The following is a 22407-nucleotide window of genomic DNA, read 5'->3' as shown; positions in this document are numbered from 1 at the left end:
ACTCTTACCCCCGCAGCCAGTCCTGACCCGTTGGAGAACGTGGTTGGATGCTGTTAATTGAGGCGCTGACATGGGAAAGGTAGTAACTGCCAAAAACAAAATTTTTCAGGGGAAGCAAAAAACAAATTTATGAACACTTTCTCACTTACATTATTACAGAAACTGCTTCAAATGAAAGGCATACACTCATGTTTGTGTTACATATGAAATTTGAAAAGTCTGGCACAGATTTATCTGTGAAATCCTATTTTATGAAAACACAACATTGAAATCACTCCTTAGCCAAACTGAGAATTAACGTTATTTATACAGTATGCACAAATTTTTCGGTAAAATGCATGATACTTTTCATCGACGAAGTCTAACATAGATAACAAGTCTCTCTTTTTGGCATCAGGGACGACTGGTCTTCTTTCAAGGCGTTGCAAGCACTGCAAGTTAGTGATTGACGTTAATGACTGTCCTTTCTTAAAAATCCTGTCCTTTGTCCACATTTAAAGGTCATTAAATGACTGTCTTGTTTTTATTAGAGGAAAATCAGCTCTTGAGAGTCTAATCCAGTTGAGGGTGCTGATTTTGATAGGAGTTGTATTCAATAACTTGTCACATTCTGCAGAAAAGTCGAAGAAATCCTCATTCTTCATCATTATTACATTATTAGGCCTTACCTCTTCTGGAACCATGGTCTTGCATCTTTTTTTTTTTTTTTCTTTTCTCTATGATGCCAAATTCCCTATCACATGGCATGTACGAATGTTCTGAAACCAGGAATTTCAAGTCCACTGAATCAAAATGTTTCTTGGCAATAATGTAAATCAGGACCATTAGAATCACCTGATTCTTATTCTGCCCTGCACAGTTATCAGCCCATATTTGTCTAGATACACTCTGATGTTGTAAAAGGAGTTACTACCTTCTCCGCGCCAACAGCTGTGCACATACAACTTACAACATCTAGTGACTACGTTTCCAACTTCGTTTCATTACATACGGACTGCCTTCTCTGTGCCATTGGCATGGCCACTTACTACCTTCTCAATGAAAAACCTAAAAATTCGAATTTTTGGCAGTTACGACCTTTCCCATGTCAATGCCTCAATTATTATGCAGAACATTGCGGCAAAATAATGGAGGTAATTGATGTATTGGATAGCACAGACAGTTTCGCTGTTGCAGCTGTAAAATCATTGCCTTCTGAATACCTATTGGAATATATTCTGTTCATTGATTCTAATTTTAAAATCGTGTCGAAAAGCATCATCCTGTTAGAATCGTCTAAACTACAACTCTCAGAAGCCCTTAATATAGTGGATAAAGTATCACAAACCGTTATCCAAAATAACAATTCACTAATTTCAGAAAAAATGAAATGTAAATTGAGAAACATTATTGGTAAAAATTCTGCCCATTCACAACTTCGTACTGTAAATGATGTACCATCAGGTCACGACAAGACGTCTGAAGTTGGTGTACTAAAAAGTAGTGACTTCCCGTTCTTCAAATATGCACCTACTACATCGTGTGATGTTGAACGTACATTTTCCCAAATTAAAAACTGTTTAAGTGACCATCGGAAGAGGTTACTTTGCAGTCGCTCAAAATGTACGTAACTCTTCACTGCAATGCACACATTCAAGGATGATGTATCTTACATTAAATTTTGAGTTAATATATATCACTATAAAATAATTGTGTATTTACATGTTTAGACATTTCCTACTTCAATGATTATTCATTATATTTCTTGAATGCATGGTACAGGTTTTATTGTAACCGCAGTATACTGCTCAGTGTTTACATCAGAGGCATACTCCATCCTTTGCACGCCCGCTCCTCATACAGTCTATACCGCGTGCGCAGTAAACCTTGCGATTCTCGTGGCAATTCCACGAAGTCTACAGATGACACATCTCTGCAGTATATATTGACTACACCCCAACTCTGGCTACTAGCAACAGGCGTCTATAATGAACACCGATCAAAATACCCCTAATTTACTATGAAAAAGAAGAACTGAAAATACTACAGTGGACTATAGTTGACTTTATGTTGTCTGCAAGCAACTGGATACATTAAGAAGATTGAATGATTGATTGATTGATTGGTTATTTCGGTTATACAGACACATTTTTTGTTATAATATGATAATAAGGAAGCTCAAGTGCTGTTAAGACAGAAATGTTTCATTGTTGTAAGCAATGTCCTTGTTCTTGTTTTAAATAATATAAAAATACTGGAAACCTTTGCACTTATATTACTTTTCCACAAAAATATTTTCGTGGCAAAATAATACAAGTGACTTTAGGACCCTATTTTACCTAAACTGTTTTAGAAGAGATAATTTATATTTAGAAGTTAAAAAATATAGGTACCAACATATACAACCGTAAATTTACAGCAACATAGTCCTGTAACAGATTTTTTAATTTCCGTTTCAACTTCAAAGCAAATTATCTCAAAACTTACTAAATGTCACTTGTATCACTTTGCTTCTGAGTGCCTCAATTATTATTATTATTATTATTATTATTATTATTATTATTATTATTATTATTATTATTACCGGTATTATTATTACCGGTATTATTATTATTACTATTATTATTATTATTAGTAGTAGTATTAGTAGCAGCAGTAAGTAGTCGTAGTAGTAGCAGTAGCAGTACCTAGTAAGATAAGAAACTGTTTAATTAATCCGTAACTATGACAAGAATTACTTTCAATCAGTCATATTAAAATATTAACTTTTTATAATTGATACAGTTTCTGTATCTTTAAATTCGACGAATAATTATCTGTTTGAAGAAAATGAAGGATATGGAGTGGATGAAGGACAATAACAATCTATTTGGTAATAACGTAGATTGAAAGTAGTTCGAAATAAGTTGAACATATTGAATGATTCGTTGTAGGGTAGAAATTCTCTCTGCGGATTACACCTATCCACATACGGTTAAGGGAATCTTCATTCAAAGGAAACCTAAAGCATAATACAGTCGTTTAAGTACAATAGTTTGTCTTCTGTAACGTAATACGGAGCAAAAATCGTCTTAGAAATGAAAGATTAACTAATCAGTGAAATGTAACATTCCTTCCTTCTTTATCTTTACATCCCTGTATATTGCTGCAATCAGTGGCGTGTGGTGATAAATAATCCTGGTGGTGCACAAATATTTATTATGATTATCATATTATTATTATTATTATTATTATTATTATTATTATTATTATTATTATTATAGGTAGGCCTACTAACCACGACATAACTACCAACTACCAATATATGTTATATAGATATAGATTTACATAATTTTGTTAGTCAAGAAATTGCAGTTAGTCAGTTTCCTATGTGGTCCAGTAATAGCAAAGTAAAGTGTTCAATTTCTATTGCAGCATACCGTAAATAATAATTATTGTTTTCGCTATATTGCGTTTTATAACACAGTTCACACGTTCACAAGCATTCGATACCTGTGTCGTCTCCTTAGCCTTAACTGCTAAAAGTCAGCAGCTTTCTTTATTTCTTTGAAATCTCATCATGGCATACATCAAAATGGCTTGATGGCAGTAGCGGCCGGTGATCGAAATCCTCGGTGAGGCCAGATGCAACTAGTTTAAGTGCCTCCGATAGAAAATGTTTACGCGTATTTATGATATTAATTATGATTGTTATTATATTATTAATATCATTATTACTGTATTATTATTATTAGTCTATTATTATTACTAGTAATGAAAAATAATAATTTCACTCACCAAATAAGCTGTTATGCTGCGAGTTTCAGTGATTGTTTCAGTGTAATGAAGCAACCCATATTATGTGTTGAAATTTCCCTTTCTTTCTTTTATTTTTTTTTCCTTTGACAGCAACAAACAAGGCCAACAGAGAAGTTTATTTTGCACCACATTACCACTTAACAATTTATGTTGCCCATACCAGGATGCAATAGAAACTCACGTTTTAAGATTATCTGAGTCGACCTGGTTGGCAAGTTGGTATAGCACTGGCCTTCTATGCCCAAGGTTGCGGGTTCGATCCCGGGCCAGGTCGATGGCATTTAAGTGTGCTTAAATGCGACAGGCTCATGTCAGTAGATTTACTGGCATGTAAAAGAACTCCTGCGGGACAAAATTCCGGCACATCCGGCGACGCTAATATAACCTCTGCAGTTGCGAGCGTCGTTAAATAAAACATAACATTAACATTAAGATTATCTGTCAGAAAAATTGTCAGCGATGACGTAGGTATCTCGGTCGGCTCTCTCTTTATTTAAAACTTCCTTTCTTTCAATGTTATTTCTTCTCAAAAAAGGACACTTTAACAATGAATTAACTACACCAGCATTATTTCTGGCATTTGTTTCTGTTTATATTTTCCCGAAATATATAACAACATTGGCCCTGATTCACTACTGCACTACGAAGTACAATAGTACAACACCCTCACTTAAGTCATAAACTAAGACATAAGAGGAGAGAATAGTGTGGGTCTCTGCCTGCCAAAGAGCTGAAACGTTTGTTATTTATGGCCTATTTAGGAAGACAAGTCACCCTATTCCCACCCCACTCTATCCTTGAGGCCGGCCCATGGTTGGGAGGAGTGAAACCTGACCAGGCCAGACGAATTGTGCCTCAGTTGCAACGTTTTAAGCGCAACCTCAAAAGCCCGCGAAGACACACGAAAATTCAGAAGCAGACCCGGCACGAGCGATCCTGGCCTCATGAACAAATTTTACTGCAAAACAGCTGAAACCAATCGTACTCCTTTTGATTTTGCTGAGGGTGAATCAGAATTGGTTTCGGGTTTTAATGTTGAATATAGAAGAGGTGGTTTTGCATTAATTTTTTTAGCTGAATATGCCAATATTTTATTTATGAGAATATTATTTTGTATTATTTTTTTGGGTAGTGATATTAATTCTATCTATATACATCACAAGTCAGACCCGGCACGAGAGATCCTGGCCTCAGGAACAAATTTTACTGCAAAACAGGTCTATCTCCATCACAAAGTTTTCAAATGCTTCTACAGCGATATATGCTTCATTAAATAACTAATATATTACATAAAAACAAAATTTGATTTTCGTTAAGCCAAGTGACTGAGGCCCGGCTTCACTTGCCTCAGTCAATCAGCCGCCACTGCTTGATGGACTTCGTTCTGTATAGTGTTTGATGTGCTCTTAAACACTGTTGCTCTTTCCAAATGTTCCTTAAGAGTGCGTCTAATTCAGAACTAAAATTGATGACGCCAGAAAAATACTAGCGTTTAAAGATGAGTTTCCGCCATCGTGACCTCTTAAAGGCAACAAAACCGCACGCACATATCTGCTCTTGGTAACTTTATCATTGTGAAGTGCAACAATCCAATTGTGTCTGTATGTCTGTTTGACCCAACACTGCTAATTTAACATTATTGTTGAGTGTGCAGCTGAAGAATCGTGTTTTTATTTCTTTCATTCATGTGCTTCAAATCAATCATACCTACAGAACGATAATCAAAATTATTTAGTTACTACGCACAGTCCTAAATTCAAACAGAAAAATAAATACAATTCATAACACGTAGCCTACTTGTTTTTGTCAATGAATGTTCGCCGCCGAACAATAGGCAAGGAAAACAAAATACAGCGTCTTTTATATTGCAGCCACATATTGTATTTTTTAAGTCCGAATGTTGAATTTTCTTGTCACTTCTCTATTACTGTTCTTCGTCACTTATAATTTTAATTCCTGTGTACGTCTGCCCATCTTCTTTATTTTTATCTTTTCGTGTAAAGTTCTTACAGAAAATTACATATATAAAAGATTTTGCACACTATTCATTGCAATATTTATGACAGAACGGGCCAACAGCGACTGCAGAACACATCTGAAAGTGCTCCTAACCCCGCCTACGCACACTGTACTGGCTCCCTACCATGCTCCAAAGCCTGTCAGTGAAACTCTACTACTGCGCATGCTCGAATGGAACAGTGTGCCGCAAGTGTCGAGTGGTAAACCAAAGTCCCAGGCGTCAACAAGAGCAGTACACGTACAGCGTTATTTTTACATAGTACCGTATTATAATAAAGAATTATGTCGCTCACATAGTCTACTGCAGCTCATTGATATAAATTTAAAAACATGTTATTTGAAGAGGTGGTGCACTGCTCCTGTGCTCCTTAAGAGAAATCGCCACTGGCTGCAATTAAAAACAGCACACGAACGAACCATAGCTATTCAGCTCAACCAAACAAATGGCCGCTCGTCGGCTGTTCAATTTGGGAGCATAACACTAGCGCCAGTGAGCGGTCTAGCGGTTATAGGAGGTCCTGTTCCATCTGCGGTGTCGCCATTTTGACAATCGCTACAATCTATGAAAAGAAACCGTGTCTACCGACAGGATTCGAAACTTGTTGAGTTTTCCTTTCATATAAACGTTATCGTAAGGTTCTATCATGACCAATATTTGTTATGGTTCTATCTTCAACCGTTCACCAGTCACATACAATTGAAATTAGGTACATTCGAGCGGTCCATTCTGTATTTTAGACGGTCCGTCAAAATGAAATATGAAACTCACGGTGTTTGTGACACTCAAAAGGCTGAGATCCACTGGTCTAGTAACAGAGTACAGAACTGCTATGAGATGGAGACAGGAATTCATTAATAATTATTATATAAGTTAAGTTGAATGTGTAAGCTCATACCATTACTGTAGAGAGAGTGGAGGAGGAGGCGAGGACGGTTGGTCCTCCCCTTGGGAGGATTGTTCGGGAATTTCATGCATTCTAGAATAGCTCTTCTCGGGTTCTCAGCCAGGTGAGTTGGAGATTTGCTTCCAAGCTTTCGACGGCTAGCTCTGCCATCTTTTTCAGGGAATGAAGGGTTATTCTACATCAAACGCCGGGAAAGCCTCAAGTCATTCCTGCATTCTCTTCAGCTTCCCCCCCCCCTCCACAACGGTGTTGGGCCGTGGAAGAATTTCCGCTGGCTCTGTTGGACTCTCCAACTCCTCGCATTTTGTATAGTCAGTGACTTCTATTACTTCTTCCGATGGTGACTTTTCCTCCTTCAGTTTCATAATTTTCTTGCTTTTCTTGAGCAGTACGTTGCTTATAGAGGCCTTCTGTTCTTCTTCCTCTGGATCTTGTTCAGGAGTGAAAGAGTTGCCGCTGTAGTTCTTATAGCAGTAAGCGGCTCCCGCCAAGCCCGCTACCCCTATGATTTTCATGCCATTGACGAGGAGTCTTTCAGATCTAATAGACTCTCTCGGTCTAGGGTGTTCCTTGAGTTGCTGTAGCAAACCTCTAATGCGTCGAAACATTTTGGTGGGTTTAATTCAAAAGGCATGTAACACAGCAACGGCATTGCTATTGTTATGTCTTTTCTCTCTCTCCATAGAGAATGAATCTTGAACTCTTCTATTCCTTCGTACCTGTCGTCTCGCTTCACTTACCTTTCTTTCCACCATAATCTGAACACACGCTCTCGTCATGAAACAACACTAACAATACCATCCCATCGCACCTCCTCATACTCATCTTCTTTCACAATAGCCCTGCCAAGACTCTGGAATTCGCTACCTATTAGCATCAGGGACTGTCGAAATAAAATTGAATTCAAATGAAAACTTACTAGGCACTTGGTCAGTAATTGATTTCTTGTAAATAGTTTCTTTAATCTATCACAAAATATTTCAATATTCCGTAATTTCATCACTATACAATTTTGTTATTCTAGATTTAATTTGTAATTCAGTAAATATAAAATATTCTTTGTTTCTCTATGATAAATTATCTAACTTTAATTATTCAGGTAATCTTTTCGTACTTTGATTGTATTGTAATTGTAAAGTTAATACTAATTGTAATGTTATTTGTAATTGTAATTTTAAATTTAATACTAATTGTAATTTTATTGTTCATATTGTAGTTGGAATCTCCTGGTAGAGGGGCAGAGAAGGCCTGACGGCTTTATCTCTACCAGGTTAAATAAATAAATACTAAAAAAAATGACTATAGAGATTTCGGTTTTTGTTTCCCTAGATGCCATTCATGTAGATGTAAACCCTTCCTTTTTTTATAATATTCATATTAGTGTTTATATAGTCCTATGGTCGGCCTGGGTAGCGTAGTCGGTGTAGCGCTGGCCTTCTATGCTCGAGGTTGCGGGTTCAATCCCGGCCCAGTCGATGGCAATTGTGTGTTTAAATGCGACAGGCTCATGTCAATAATTTACTGGCATGTAAAAGAACTCCAGCGGGACAAAATTCCGGACAACAGCGACGCTGATATAACCTCTGCAGTTGCGAGCGTCGTTAAATAAACCATAATATTTTTATAGGCCTATGTTTTGTCTGTGTTGTAGGCATCATAAAACTTGAATGTTATGAATCCATTAATATATTATAACGTGCAACGGCTTCGATTCCAAGAGTAGGCCTTCATATTAATGAGCAGTTTATTACTTCGCAAAGCTGACTTGTTAAATTCAATTGATATTGATTTGTTTTATATTTATTTATCCCTTAATTTATTAATAAGTCATTCATTCAACATTTTCATATTCATTCAATCATTTATTTACTGATTTATATATACATTCATTTATATACCTATTCATTTATATATATATATATATATTGTATTTATTCATTTGTGTGTTTATTTGTTCATTTATGTATTTATTCATTTGTGTTTATTTGTTCATTTATGTATTTATTCATTTATGTGTTTATTTGTTCATTTAGGTATTTATTCACTCATTTATATATTTGTTCGTCCATTTTGATGTTTATTCGTCGATTTATATATTTATTCAGACATTTAAATATTTATTAAGAAGTTTATATATTTACTTATAAATTTATATATATTTCATCATTAATTTATATATTTAATCGTATTTTTATATTTACTCTTACATTTAGCCTATATACTCGAATTTATTCATCCATTTATGTATTTATTCATCCATTTATATATCTATTCATCCATTTTTTTACTTATTCACCCACTTTTATTTTATTTCTTCCAATTATAAATTTATTCTTCCACATATACATTTATATACTCATTTATTCATTCAGTGTTATATTTTTCATTCATTTTCACATTTATACTTTCATTTTTACATTATTCATTCATGTGGACATTTATTCCTTCATGTATATACTGTATTTCTTCACCCAGGGTTTTTCCGGGGTTTTCCCTGAAGCAATTGAAGCAGAATTGCTGGGTAACTTTTGGCGTTGGATTCATTTCGCCATCATTTATCCACATACAGCATAATAATAATAATAATAATAATAATAATAATAATAATCATCATCATCATAATCATCATCGATACCATAGCCCGGATTAAGTTCACGGTGCGGAGTGCTGTACTTATACAAGAGCGCGGCCTTTCTGCTACCCAAACCATTCACAGAATAGGATTGGTAAGCACAATAAGACTCAGGCTGCAGTGTAAGCCTTCGGGTCTCTCCTCCGTACAAGAGGAAAAAAGAAGAATCATTCAGAATTTCCAGTGAATTTAAATTAAATAGCTTACACATTCATCGTTACTCCGATATGAAAACAAAGCAATTTTTTTTTATGTCTGTATATTGAATTTCAACTAAACAAAAGCTGCTGAAATTAGATCTCCTCAGTTTCACGTACTTTTTCAAGTACAAAGAATTGAAAGCAGGAGTCGTTACACACTGCCAACCGTAACTGTTCACAAAGCTCTCTGCCCTTTATAGGGGTATACTACATCTTGATTTCACAGTTTTCATTCGTGAGAACAACTGTTCACAGATACAGTATACAGCGTGATTCATGAGGATTTACCGTCACTTACGGAGCTTATTTCCGAAGACATTCTGAGCAAAAAATGTCATATAAACATTTGTCCTAATCTCAATATTTTCAAAATTACACAAGAAGTTGTTTGTAAAAATACCTTTTTTCTTTAGTTTTAAAGGTAAGAGAATATTACAAATAGAGAATGAACTATTCAGAAATATTATTATTTAATTGTCTAGTGTTCTGAACTTAAAAATGTGTTCTCAGTTGTTTTGCATAAATTTTGTTTTTCAATTTTTAACTAAAAATGACATTATTCTTACGCACTTATCACAAAAATTGTTACAAATCATACGTCTTTAGGAACTCAATTCTTTACAGTTTAATTATGCATCTTAATCTACAGTCTTGAAGAATTTACAAGACTGGTGTGATTTCTAACAATTGTTGTGAGAAATGCGTAAGAAAAATGTAATTTTGTAGTTAAAAATGGAAAAAAAAATTGTATACAAAGCAACTATGGAATTCACAACACGCTTTTAGCTTCAGAATATTAGCTAATTAAAGAAATGATACTCCTGAATAGTTCATTCTTTATCAGTAATATTCATTCACCCTTAAAACTCAAGAATAATGGTATTTTACAAACAACTTCAAATTAGTATAACTTTGAAAATATTGAGATTAGGATAAATGTTTATATGACAACTTTTGTTCAGAATGTCTTCGGAAATAAGCCTCGTAAGGGACGATAAATCCTCGCGAATCACCATGTATGTCAGCCCTGGGCATAAGAGGGGAAGTAAAAGGGATGGAGAAATCCCCGCCCATGTCCTTTTCGCTTACACCGCCTTATAAACAAACACAGAGTAAGGCTCTGTGCATCAGTGGTGAACTTTAGGTGACCAGTGAGAGCCGAAAGTTCGTAAAAGCTTGATATTATCCGTCCGCTCGTACAGCACCAAAACATAACTGTTTCAGCTGGGGAAGATGGAGAGGGGAGTTAAGGGATGGTCTACAGTAACTCAATCGAGTTGATAACGCCCAGATCTGGTAAATGTAGTTACATACATGGCTTCCACAAAGTTGGCGAAAGATTTAATCTTTTTGTATTATATTATAAAGCATTTTATATTTTATAATTTCAAGGAAAAATTGTTCCGGGGCCGGGTATCGATCCCGGGACCCTTCGCTTAGCGAGTGAACGCTCTACCGACTGAGCTACCCCAGGAACTATACACGACACCGTCACAATTTTTCCTTTTATACCCACACAACTCACATGAGCTGACAAGATGCCAGAACTCAACTGTGAGTGCACACAAATACTGTGTGACCTGCTTTACAGGGAGCTACTACCTGAAAGCCAGATTTGCATTTTATATTGTCACCAGCACTGCAGAAAAATTCTTCTTCCCACTTTAAATTAAATCTCTCTTTCTCTCTTTTTTTTTTTTTTGTTTTAAGCAAAGAGTTATATAATATAGAGAGGCTACAACGCCTTCTAGTTGAAGACAACTGAACATTAGTCCGCCATGTTCTGTTTGGTCAAAACAAAGGGGTGTAGCTCGAATATTGTAGGAAATGATAGTGATCATGTTAGTATTATTGTAAATTGAGTTACATATTATTAATCCAATAATTATTTAGAAAAATTCATTTCAAAATGGAATTAACACAGGGACTTTTTGAAAACTGCAATTATTAAAACTACAAATAACCTCTTAGCATACAACATAAAAATTAAAGAATGACACTAATAGAAAGTTACTCATAATCATAACTCGCCAAATTTATTGAAACGATAAGATACTTACGGTTGACATTGTTATCAGAAACAACAGGAGCCACAACTAGCTACACTTCTTTTCGCGTGATGGAGACATCGTGTAGTCTAATATAATTTGAAACAAATATTGATCTCACACATGTCTCGCAACTAGGCAGAGGCTTTTGCTGAATAAAACTGTTCTTACATTTGACACAATAATGACAAATTGTGTGTGATGCAAGTGCTGACTTTCCTCTTTGTTAACAAAAAGAGCTCTACGCATTAATAAAAAGAAAATTGGAGTAGGCCCTATAAACACAATAAATACTAAACTCTTGATGATACAAACTTATTAAATATATATTTCGCTTATGCTCAGTCCGTTTTATCTTATAATTCCCTGGGGCAATGCAACCTGTATTGAGAGGGTTTAATTATCCAGAAACGAATATTGAGATTTACGGTACATTTAATTTAAATCCAAGGGAATGAGACATTTTTAGAAATCCATTCCTACTTTATTTATTTATAAATCAGCTTTTTACAAAAACAATAGCGAAATGTTGAAATTAAATATTGATGTATCCGAAAAATATAATAATAATAATAATAATAATAATAATTATTATTATTATTATTATTATTGTTTATTTATTTATTTATTTTATCTGGCAGAGTTAAGGCCTGCTCTTCCACTGACCTAAGTCAAACACATAAGTAATAATAATAATAATAATAATAATAATAATAATAATAATAATAATAATAGATATGTTGTGAAATATTATTATTGAAACTGTATCATACAAGAATATGAAATAAAGTATTCAATGAAAACTACGGGACACCTGATTATTCAAAGTCTTCCGTAGTATTAAGGTAAGCGTTCACTACATCGTATCGCACGCACTGTCTGTGATGGTGGTTCGCCTTCCACTGTGCTTCTCGTCATGCACATTTTGGCATCCTGCTGAAAATTGTCTACAGCAGCAATGCACCATCTGCTTGCTCATGACGTTAGGACCATAGATCTGGCACATCTGACGATAAATTTCAATCGGTGCTATGCCCTGTGCACTCAAAAACTTTATCACTGACTGCAATTAGCACGCGGCAGGAGCTGGAATAGGAGCGTCCATCTTCAACCAATGCAACAAAGCTACTGAGAGCACTCAGGATGTTCTGCTAGCGCATGCGCCATGCCAGGACAATACTCCATCACGTACACGCAGTCGCTTCGCGCAACATATGGTTTGCTAGCTGTGGGAAGAGTGGGAAAGTTACTTTATGGACGCGCCTTGTACTAACATAAGAATACCGTAATGATAAATTTCCTGTATTCGCAATAAAAACAGTATGTGTTGTTGTTTAGTCAACAGGTTTGAAATTATAAGTGACACCAATAAGGCATCACTCATGGGGAAACTAAGCCAGGAGATAACGGGGTAGGGTGGCCAGTTCCTTCCCCTCCCCTCCAAAGAACAGTATATGTTATATAAATTTGCTTCGTCCAACTATAAAGGCAGCTGAAATTAACAACTCTCTATATCTTATTTCCATTGTACAAAACCTGCAGAAAAATTTTATTTTATCCTAGCAGAGAGAATATCATCGAAATGATAGCCGTCCAAATCTTGGATTTAAAATATCGGCATCCTAATCAATTCAAATGAACAAAAAAGAAAATGTAAATTAATGTTAAAAAAATACATAATGAAATTTTAAAAAAGAATATTTTGCGCAAGATTTGGTAGCTATCAAAACGATAAAAATTTATTGAAAATAAATAATATACATTGAATATTATAAAGATGAATAGAGATGGTGATTGATGATGTTCAATGAAGATTTTAAAATGGTTGATGCAATTGTCTGAAGAATCTTATCAGGAACCTTTAATTTTCTGAGGATCTCCAATGTAAATTTGGGAATTGTTCCTCAAGCACCAAACATAAGTCCAATGACATTCCAATCTTGAATATTACATTTATGACTGAGATCATCACAGCATGGAAGGTAAATAGCATGTTTCTCTTCATGTACAGTACCTGCTTTGGTAGCTAAATACATAAATGTATGTCAAATATATAAAAATGAGAATCTGTTTTACTATTAGCATCAAACAATGCTTGAGAAAACAATACTAAGAATAAACTCTATTTCATGCAATAGTAAATGCAGACTTTTGTAAAAAAACAGTAGTTTGGAAGAATATACATTTGTCACTTCTTCCTATTATTAATAACATTTAGTATCTAGTATATCAAACTGAATAATTACTGGTACCGGTACTGTTAAGAGATAACGATTTAAGAATATATTTTCGCAAGTCTTCTGTCAATGGCACAGAGAGAATTATGTAACAGACTTGTCTACTAGCTTAATTTTAAGCGGTACTATTGATGTTCATAAAATATTCTAACGCAACGTGAATTATAAGAATTACTACGTGAAACTGCACTTTTCAGGTGAAGAACAGACATAGTCACCTGCAAGATAATTTGATTTTACTGAGAAATGAAATCAGTCAAATAAGCAAGTAGTGATAATAAGTTTCTAGAGCAGTGGTCATCAAAATATTGCATGCTCGGGCTAGCGTCTCTTACCAGCGAACAAGACACAGTCCTAGCATGCAATCGTCGCTGCTGGTGGGTATGCTATCTCTCTATCCCTTGTGCATAATGGAGCAGAGTTCCTTACCCTCTATGCACTCTACCCATTTCAGCAAGTGCTGACGACCACTGTTTTAGGGCATTAACACATGGACTTCTTTCGGTTTCATCCAAAAGTTTGAGAAATGTCTGGAAATGGAAGGTGATCACTTTGAGCATTACATTTAAATTTGGTAAGTAGACCTTATGTCATACTTCATTTATGCATTATTTATTCATTTCGTATATTCTTTTATTATTCATTAATTTAATTAATTATCCATTATTTTATTTATTACTTTAACAGGATATTCTATATAATATTATATGGAACAACCAGTGACAAAACCAGATGGGTAACGGCAGACTACTTCTCGTTGAATCTCTGTACATTATCCATACATTTTCATAATGGTACTGGTATTGGTACCGGTACTGTACATTATCCATACATTTTTCTTTAACATGTTTTGCTACGATCATAACAAATATTGGTTCTGGTTTTAATTAGGAAAGAATCATATTAAACAACAAGTATAACAGCTAATGTCACAACACAAAAGAGTTTTAAGAGAAAGTCCTCACATTATTAATTACAGTTTGCCTATTTCATTTTGCAATAAATGTTCATAAATAGCTGTAGATTCATTCCTTACTTTACATTTGTTTCAATATTTGAATAGAAACAAAACGTTCTTCTTCTCCCTGTTAACTACATGATTAGTGAGTCCATTAATTGTGATGTTCGGATTGACCCATGATGGTAGCCGGGGACTGAGTGAATCAAAGAACCAATCCTTTAAAAGATGACAATGATAAATTTTAAGGTTTAGTATGTTATGCTCTAACACATATTTCTTTTGCGAGAAGCTATGAATTCACTGAACTATGATTCAACTCATTTCAAGATTATAATGAATATTTAAGGAAAAACTATAAAGTGCATGAAATATTTGCTTCTAAAACCAATTTTTACCTTTCACATGCAATCAAATCTGAAATAGAGAGCACTAAGCCTCTTTAGAGGATTGATATTAACTCAATTTGTAATTTTTATGGCAATTTCTAAGAAATGACATGTAAAATACAAGTTGAAGCATGTAACAATTTGTTTTACTATCACTGTAAGAAAATATCCTCGAACGAAATTTATTAGAAGATGTTAAAAACCTATCTGAATGCTGAAATGGCTTGGTACGAAAACAATAAATTCATGTCTTCTGACAGTAATGTTTGTTTATATATGTATACACACATACTTACATTAATCTTAAGATCCATATTGACTTAAAAGCTAAGAGCAAATAAAACTAAATTACAACAGCTTTTACAAAGATCTGTGTTAGAAAATTTCACGGTAAAATCCTATATGATGTAGCCATGTCAACAGAATGACGAACAACAGGCTGGTAAAGAATAATGTTAGGGAAACTTACCCTGCAGGAAGAAGTTTTACAAAAAGATTCTTAGGATGTTTAATTCAATTTCACAGACCTGTGATGAAGATGGTATTTTATGGTTATATAATAATGATCTCAGAGTTAGAAACAGTTTATCGGTACTACAATTCTAGGGATGCAGATGCAACCATATTATTATGTACTCTTGCTATGCTTTGTCCTGAGTTATAATAATAAATTGTTTTTCACTTCAAGCTTTTCTTAATACTGAGTCTGGTGTACATACACTGTACATTAAGGTAAGTTTACAATCCTGCACCAAGACATTCCAATTCATTCAAGAAGTAATCGATATCATGATGAGTAACTCCTGAATTCTGCACAACAAATCTAAAAAAATTTGGATGGTTCTGCAATGGTTGATAACTTATCATCATACTACCCTTGCGCATCATCAGCTCCTTAATATGTGGTGCCACCTGTAAAGCAAAATTTTCTCCATATTAATTCCGATTCATAACCTAAATATGCGTAATTAATTTTTATAGTCTACTCTACAGTTTTGTAAAACATGAAGGAATAATTTGAAAGAAATTTAAAGGTATCACACTTCATTAGGTTTGTTCCAACATGGTTTGGAATCGATTCTGAACTGCCTGCTCATATGCAATAGCCCAATATGTGTTCTAACAAGACTAGAACTGATTCCAAACCGATACTGAACTCCGAGTCCCCTGTTTCAACATGCTTTAGAACTCGTTCAGGACGAGTGAAATTGGTTCTCAATTAAGAGCAGAACTGATGATTCTGAACTACTGACGCATGCACACATGGTTTAATCTGAAGTTATGATTAAAATGCTTCGAGATTAGGCAGGTTGAAATAAAAAATATTCGATCATGAGTGATTTGAAAGGTGATAGTGATATATTTTATGACGAATTAAGTTCGGAAGATGAATGTAATTTTAATTTGAGAAGAAACTCCGAAGGCCTTCAAAGAACAGTTCAAGAAATGTTCCAACAATGTAAAATCCCAAACTAGTTCTGACACCGTACACAACTGGTGCATGCATCGAAAGAAGTTCGGTATTAGTTTGGAACGCGTTCTGAATTGCTTGCTGGAACAAACCTTTAGTTTACAAGTTTTGTTGGTTGCACTTGTAATAATCCTTGGAAATTATTAATAATTTGGAACTTGATGAGAATTTTCATGTCAACAGAAACTACTTTAATGACATGTTTTATAATCTCACATATTTTTTAAACATTACATTAGGTATGTTCAGATTTCTAGAGGTGAACTACTAATTACACCAATTAAAATAATGAAGAATGCTGAAACAACTTTGTGTATTTTATTCAACAAAAATCTCTTTAAAAACTGATATACTGTACATACCATATAGATCCTGTCAATTATAATTTAAGTAGTGCAAGGCTCCAATTTTCTTTTTTGAGAAGTAAACGAGTACTTAGGTGACAATCTGTCCCGATTTTTCCGAGACAATCCTGAATTTAGACCCTGTCTCGAATTTTTTTGAAGACATTTCGGGATGTCAATCTGTCCCGGATTTTGCCAAAGATTTCATAATTTATCCCGATTTAGATTTTTCTACATTTGTAGTAATGTGATGTGTAGGGATGTGAATTATATAGTTGGCAATATAGTCAATTGCCACTACTGCTCATTCAGATTCTGATTCACATCGATAAAAAAAAAAAGAGGACACCAAGCTTCAAAAAGGATGATACTGTTCGAAAAAAAGGACAGAAAATATATACTAGATTTAGGCTTGGGCCTATATTATACTTTAAATTACGTCAATATCTGTTTTATTACAAAATATTTACAGTACAGATTTAGGCTTACATTATGCTGAAAAGTATGTTAATATCTATTTTATTACAAAATAATTACGAAAAAACTTAGTGATAATGATTTTACAGTTAGCTACATACGAAAGTCAAGGGAACTATTATTATTATTAAAGAGAACAGAGAATATCTACCAGTATTTATATTCACACCTCGATCTCTCGATTTATTAGCTACCTGTGAGCAACGCCCATAACAAGGAGGAGCAAGGAGAGTTATGATCACTGGAAAACAATATATTCCGTCGATGCTGCAGCCACCTACAGGAAAATTACTTGAAAAAGGCGTCAAATCAAATAATTTCGAAATATCAGGCATACAAGTTACGAAAAGGAGGACATTTCTTGATTTTTAAAAAATCCGCCCGGACAAAGGCCTAAAAAGGAGGACATGTCCGGACAAAAGAGGACGTCTGGTCATCGTATTCATTCGCTTCTAAATTGACTTGAATATGTGTGGTAGCCATTGAGAGGAGCAGGCAGTGCCAGTATTTCAACGCACTGTGATTGGGCTAGGAGCAGTGGTGGTGCGTCAATAAGAGCACAAGAGCACGTGAACACCTTGTTTCCATTAATGCACGACTAGTTTTATTATTTAATACCATATTGACGTAGTGGGGATGTATAATATCAGAATCGAGTATTTTAAACTTCCCACATCTTGCAATAAACCTCTTATGTAAACTTGGCAACATCTGTTCACGTACAAGCCATGCTCTTTTCAAGAAGGTTACAGGAATTTCACGCATGCGCGGGAGAAAAGTGTCTTTCACTGGCCGCACAAAGCATTAAGTAAACAGTGAATCTATCCTACATATGTCAGGTGCATCGATGCCTATAGTTCACGTGCTATATCTCGAGGACGAAATTTAATAGTCTGTATTTTAGCCTATAGGTGTCAGCATCTCACTGTCGGAACGTTTACTTTGTGTGGATGTGTGTACAGTGCTGCTACGAGAGAGTAGTTTGTAAATTACTATACTTTAGTGTCAGCATAATAGCATAGTTTGGTTTTCAAACACGTGCTGGTTGAATGTGATGGTGGTATGAATTTAAATATCTGTATGGTGGTGTATATTATTTAAGAATAATATTTATTGGCATCTATTTATAGTAATCAATCAATGCGAATGGGATTACAGTACTGGTATAGGCTACAGTGTATCCGTGTGTTGTGAACCAAAATATATTACTGAACACACGCTTTTGTAAATAACGGCACTGTGATATATATTAATTTTTAACAAACGTAAACAATGAACTCTGTTCAAGTAATTTTGAACATAAAGAACTGGGTAAACTGGCTTACCAGGAAAAATTGGAAATAAAAAGACTGGGTTTCATTATTATTATTATTATTATTATTATTATTATTATTATTATTATTATTACATGTTGTGTTGAATTTATATACGGTTTTTTCGGTAGTGAAATATTGGGATCATGACATTTCATATTAGGCTAAATGTACGATTTCAAACTCTCTTCGATTTTGGAACACAAAATTGTGAACACACACAATATTTTATCACGAGCCACCACTGGCTAGGAGAGATATTATGAGCCATGATACTCGCTAAGTGACTAAAATTTCCATTTTGTATGGTATATTAATGTTACGCTACAAGCTTACATTTTCATATGACTCGTTCAACAACAAGTACTCTCCTTCTAACAAGCTGCCATCACAGTCTAATACTTACAGTCGCGCAACTTCAACACTTTTTTTGCCAACATTCGCGACACTAACGCCCAAGCGGCAGGCAAGGCACTGGTAATAGGGTTGATACAATCTCGTTCAGCCAGCACGTGCTTTAAAGGGATGCGAGATGTTATAAACGTTTTAATCATGCGTCGGAACAAAGGCAATGTGTGCAATGACGAAAATTGCAGTAACAAGTTTAAATCTCCGAATTTGTCGTTTTTCAGATTCCCTAAAGACCAAGAGAAAATCATAAATCAGTCATAACCAATAATCCACGTTGTAGGTAGCCTACATATTGTGTTCTATAAAACATTTATTAGTTATCAGTTACCTATTTGTATGTCAAAGTAGATACCTGTTACAGTATATTATTTTTTTTGCAGAGATCATATGTGTAAATGTGTAACCATTCCGATTTTGGATAATGTATCTAGAGTTTTTAATGCAAGTAATTTCATAATTTTTGTATTTGTGTTTATTTCTTTATATTTTTCAGAAGTTGAATGTTATATTGCATTCAAGTAGGGATCATGGTGTTAATTTTTCAAGAATTCATGGAGTATTGTAATCCTTTTGCGAAATATTCACTTCTTGAATAAATCCGGACTGTGTCGATAAAATTTCTGATGAGTTGCTGTAGATTCATGTGGCAGACGTATTAAGTTCTCAAGAAATAAAAGAGCCTTTTTAAATTTAATATAAAAAGCAATCTTTTCTGTAATAATTTGCATGACTGTTAACTGTTATTGGTGTTGATTTTACATTCCCAGTGATTATTTGAGCCGTTCAGAGCAGAAATGGTGTAAGTCAAAATTAGGTAATGAGGATTAAAGTAAAAATTCTGTAAAATACAGCGCAAAGTAGCAATTAATATATCCTTCGTGCTATTCAGTGACTACTAATAGTTTAAATAAATTCAATATTAACTGCTACTTTGCGCTGTATTTTACAGAATGTTTACTTTAACCCTCATTACCCATTTTTGACTTACACCACTTCTGCTCTGAAAATAAAATTAGGCCTACATTTTCGGAGTTAATATTGAAGTTACAATTTTTTGAACAAAATTGTGTGTTCATTTATTTGTTTTCACCTACGTCATATTAACAGTAAGTGCATGTAAATTATGTATTATATAGGCAAGTTAAGTTAAAATTAAGCTTATGTGTGAAAACTGGAAATGTAATGTAAAATGCGGTAAACTTGCCATAAAAATTTACACCATAATATCAGCACTATTTGTGACTCAAAATAATAAAGGAAATACCGGTTCTTAAGAAATGGAAAAATAATGAACTTCATAAATCAATGCCATATTAAGGTTTAAATCCTCCTCCTTTTTATTTTCAAGTTTACCTCAGCGACCGAGTTTACGCCAATTTGTGGTATGGAAAATAGTTAATTTCTCAGGAAATAGGGAGAGGAGTTCACCACGAGTACGAGATATGGCCTACAATTTTGAAGCTACTAATTTTGACTCTTCTCACAGTAAATATAGAGTTCCAATGATTCATAAATATATTTAGGAATTAATTGAATTAACCGTCCACGTACGAACAATTATATTATTTCGAAGCATTATACGTGATCAGGGCCAAGATTCAGTTGTAAGGAGCAGAAAGAATTACGTTTATTCCCAGCTTCTGAAACTTGTAGATTAACTGCGTGTGAAATTCTTCTAGGATTCTAAAGTAAAATTAATAAGAACATATACACTTACTGTATAGCATAAAAATATAAAATAAATTACGCAAAACCCGTTTTCTGATGTGTTATCATAATGTCGTGTGCACACTGTTAACTTGCCTGCCACTAGAGGGCTACTGTCGCGCCAGCTGTCAAATGTTGGCATATTTTATACGTATGAGTTGCGTGACTGTAAGTATTAGACTGTGCTGCCATTCTATGAAGACATCACCAATTACAGTAACAAAGTAGAGACATCAACAAAAAGCAGTGAAGTCCCCTATAGTCTCAAGAAAGCTGAAGGAAACACAACCAGGAACTGGAAAACACGCAATTGACAAAGCTTCAGCCATCCTTAAAAAGGTACAACTAGATCCCGCTCTGACAGAATAGAAAACTATATACAATCATCACTCATCTCCAGAGACAAATGACAGCCAAACCTTGGTTTGATGCTGAGTGCTACAAACAAAGAAAAGAAACGATTAAACTCCTGCACAGAGTACGAACAGACAACTGTATGTAGAAAAAAGAAAAACATAAGAAACTGCTGACGACCAAGGAAGCTAATCTTATCGAAGAACAAAGAAAGTCCCACGCTCAAGAGGTGCTAACAGATTCCTTTCGTGTCCTTAGAAGGAAGTCAACCAGCACTGTCACAGAGATCCCAATGGAATCCTGGGAAAAACACTTCTACCTCCTCAAAAGAGGTAACCCAATCATTGCATACTAAATCAAAGAGCCAGAGTCATACGATAGAGAACTGATAAGCATAGCAGAAGTAAGAGCAGCCATCCTTAAGGCGAAAGACAAGATAGAATTTGTAATGAAAGTCCCAAGCACACAGCAGGTCAACTGACTCCCTTCTGGAACAGTCTATTCAACACATGCAATAGATTTTAATGTGTATAATATGTGTATATTTTCGTGTTCTTATGTTATTGTATTCATGTATTGAAATGTGTTGTTTTTATCACGATTCTGTTTATTTTTATTGTCTATTTCTATTTTTCACTATTCATTTACTATCCCACTTTGCAAGGCCCTGATTTTGGTACTTGAAAATCTGATCACCTTACACATAGAACCATGAATTTCAGTAAAACCTCTCTCCATCGTTTTTGAGGGAACTGGGATGAAAAACAATATGTAAACTATATTTATGAAAAACATTAGAATGCATAAAATTATTGGAAGGTAGATGGAATGTGGTTTGGAAAAAAACGTTACTACAGTATCTATATTATAGGTATCCTACAAGCTCGGACTCCTCGCGACGCGCATGCTATAACCTCTTAACCCCTCCCCTCCCCGTGCAGTAGGCGTGAGAGCATGCTGGGAATGGGAACATACGTCATCTGCGCAAGACAGTCACACCCGCTGGTTTCTGCGCATTGAGTTTTCATTGTCGGATGCCTATAGTTTCTACTTTCTTTTCCGAACTATAGTCTCTGATGGATGTGTGTTTCATTTTAAATGTGCATTTCAAAACAGTGCCTTTTTTAACTTCCTCGTTAGTGTTGTGTACAGTACAAAGAAAGAC

At 34.6% G+C, this 22407-nt stretch overlaps 1 protein-coding gene and 1 non-coding gene across 2 annotated transcripts in view; both read right to left on the bottom strand.

The window, feature by feature from the left end:
- Window positions 1–10934: 10934 nt before the first annotated feature.
- On the bottom strand, window positions 10935–11008 carry TRNAS-GCU (transfer RNA serine (anticodon GCU)). Its single transcript has one exon. It is a non-coding gene; the product is annotated as a tRNA-Ser (tRNA).
- Window positions 11009–12305: 1297 nt separating this feature from the next.
- The window catches only part of LOC138701472 (cysteine sulfinic acid decarboxylase-like), a 51381-nt gene continuing 41279 nt past the window's right edge, over window positions 12306–22407 (bottom strand). The window contains exon 7 of the mRNA XM_069828365.1: window positions 12306–16077. Coding sequence (XP_069684466.1) covers window positions 15904–16077 — 174 coding nt within the window. The 3' untranslated portion in view covers window positions 12306–15903. The remainder of the gene's footprint in view (window positions 16078–22407) is intronic.

This window comes from Periplaneta americana, chromosome 6 (genome assembly GCF_040183065.1).
Source record: "Periplaneta americana isolate PAMFEO1 chromosome 6, P.americana_PAMFEO1_priV1, whole genome shotgun sequence".
Lineage (NCBI taxonomy): Eukaryota > Metazoa > Arthropoda > Insecta > Blattodea > Blattidae > Periplaneta > Periplaneta americana.
The sequence above is the reverse complement of the archived record's forward strand: the minus strand, read 5'-3'. Positions and strand labels throughout refer to the sequence as shown.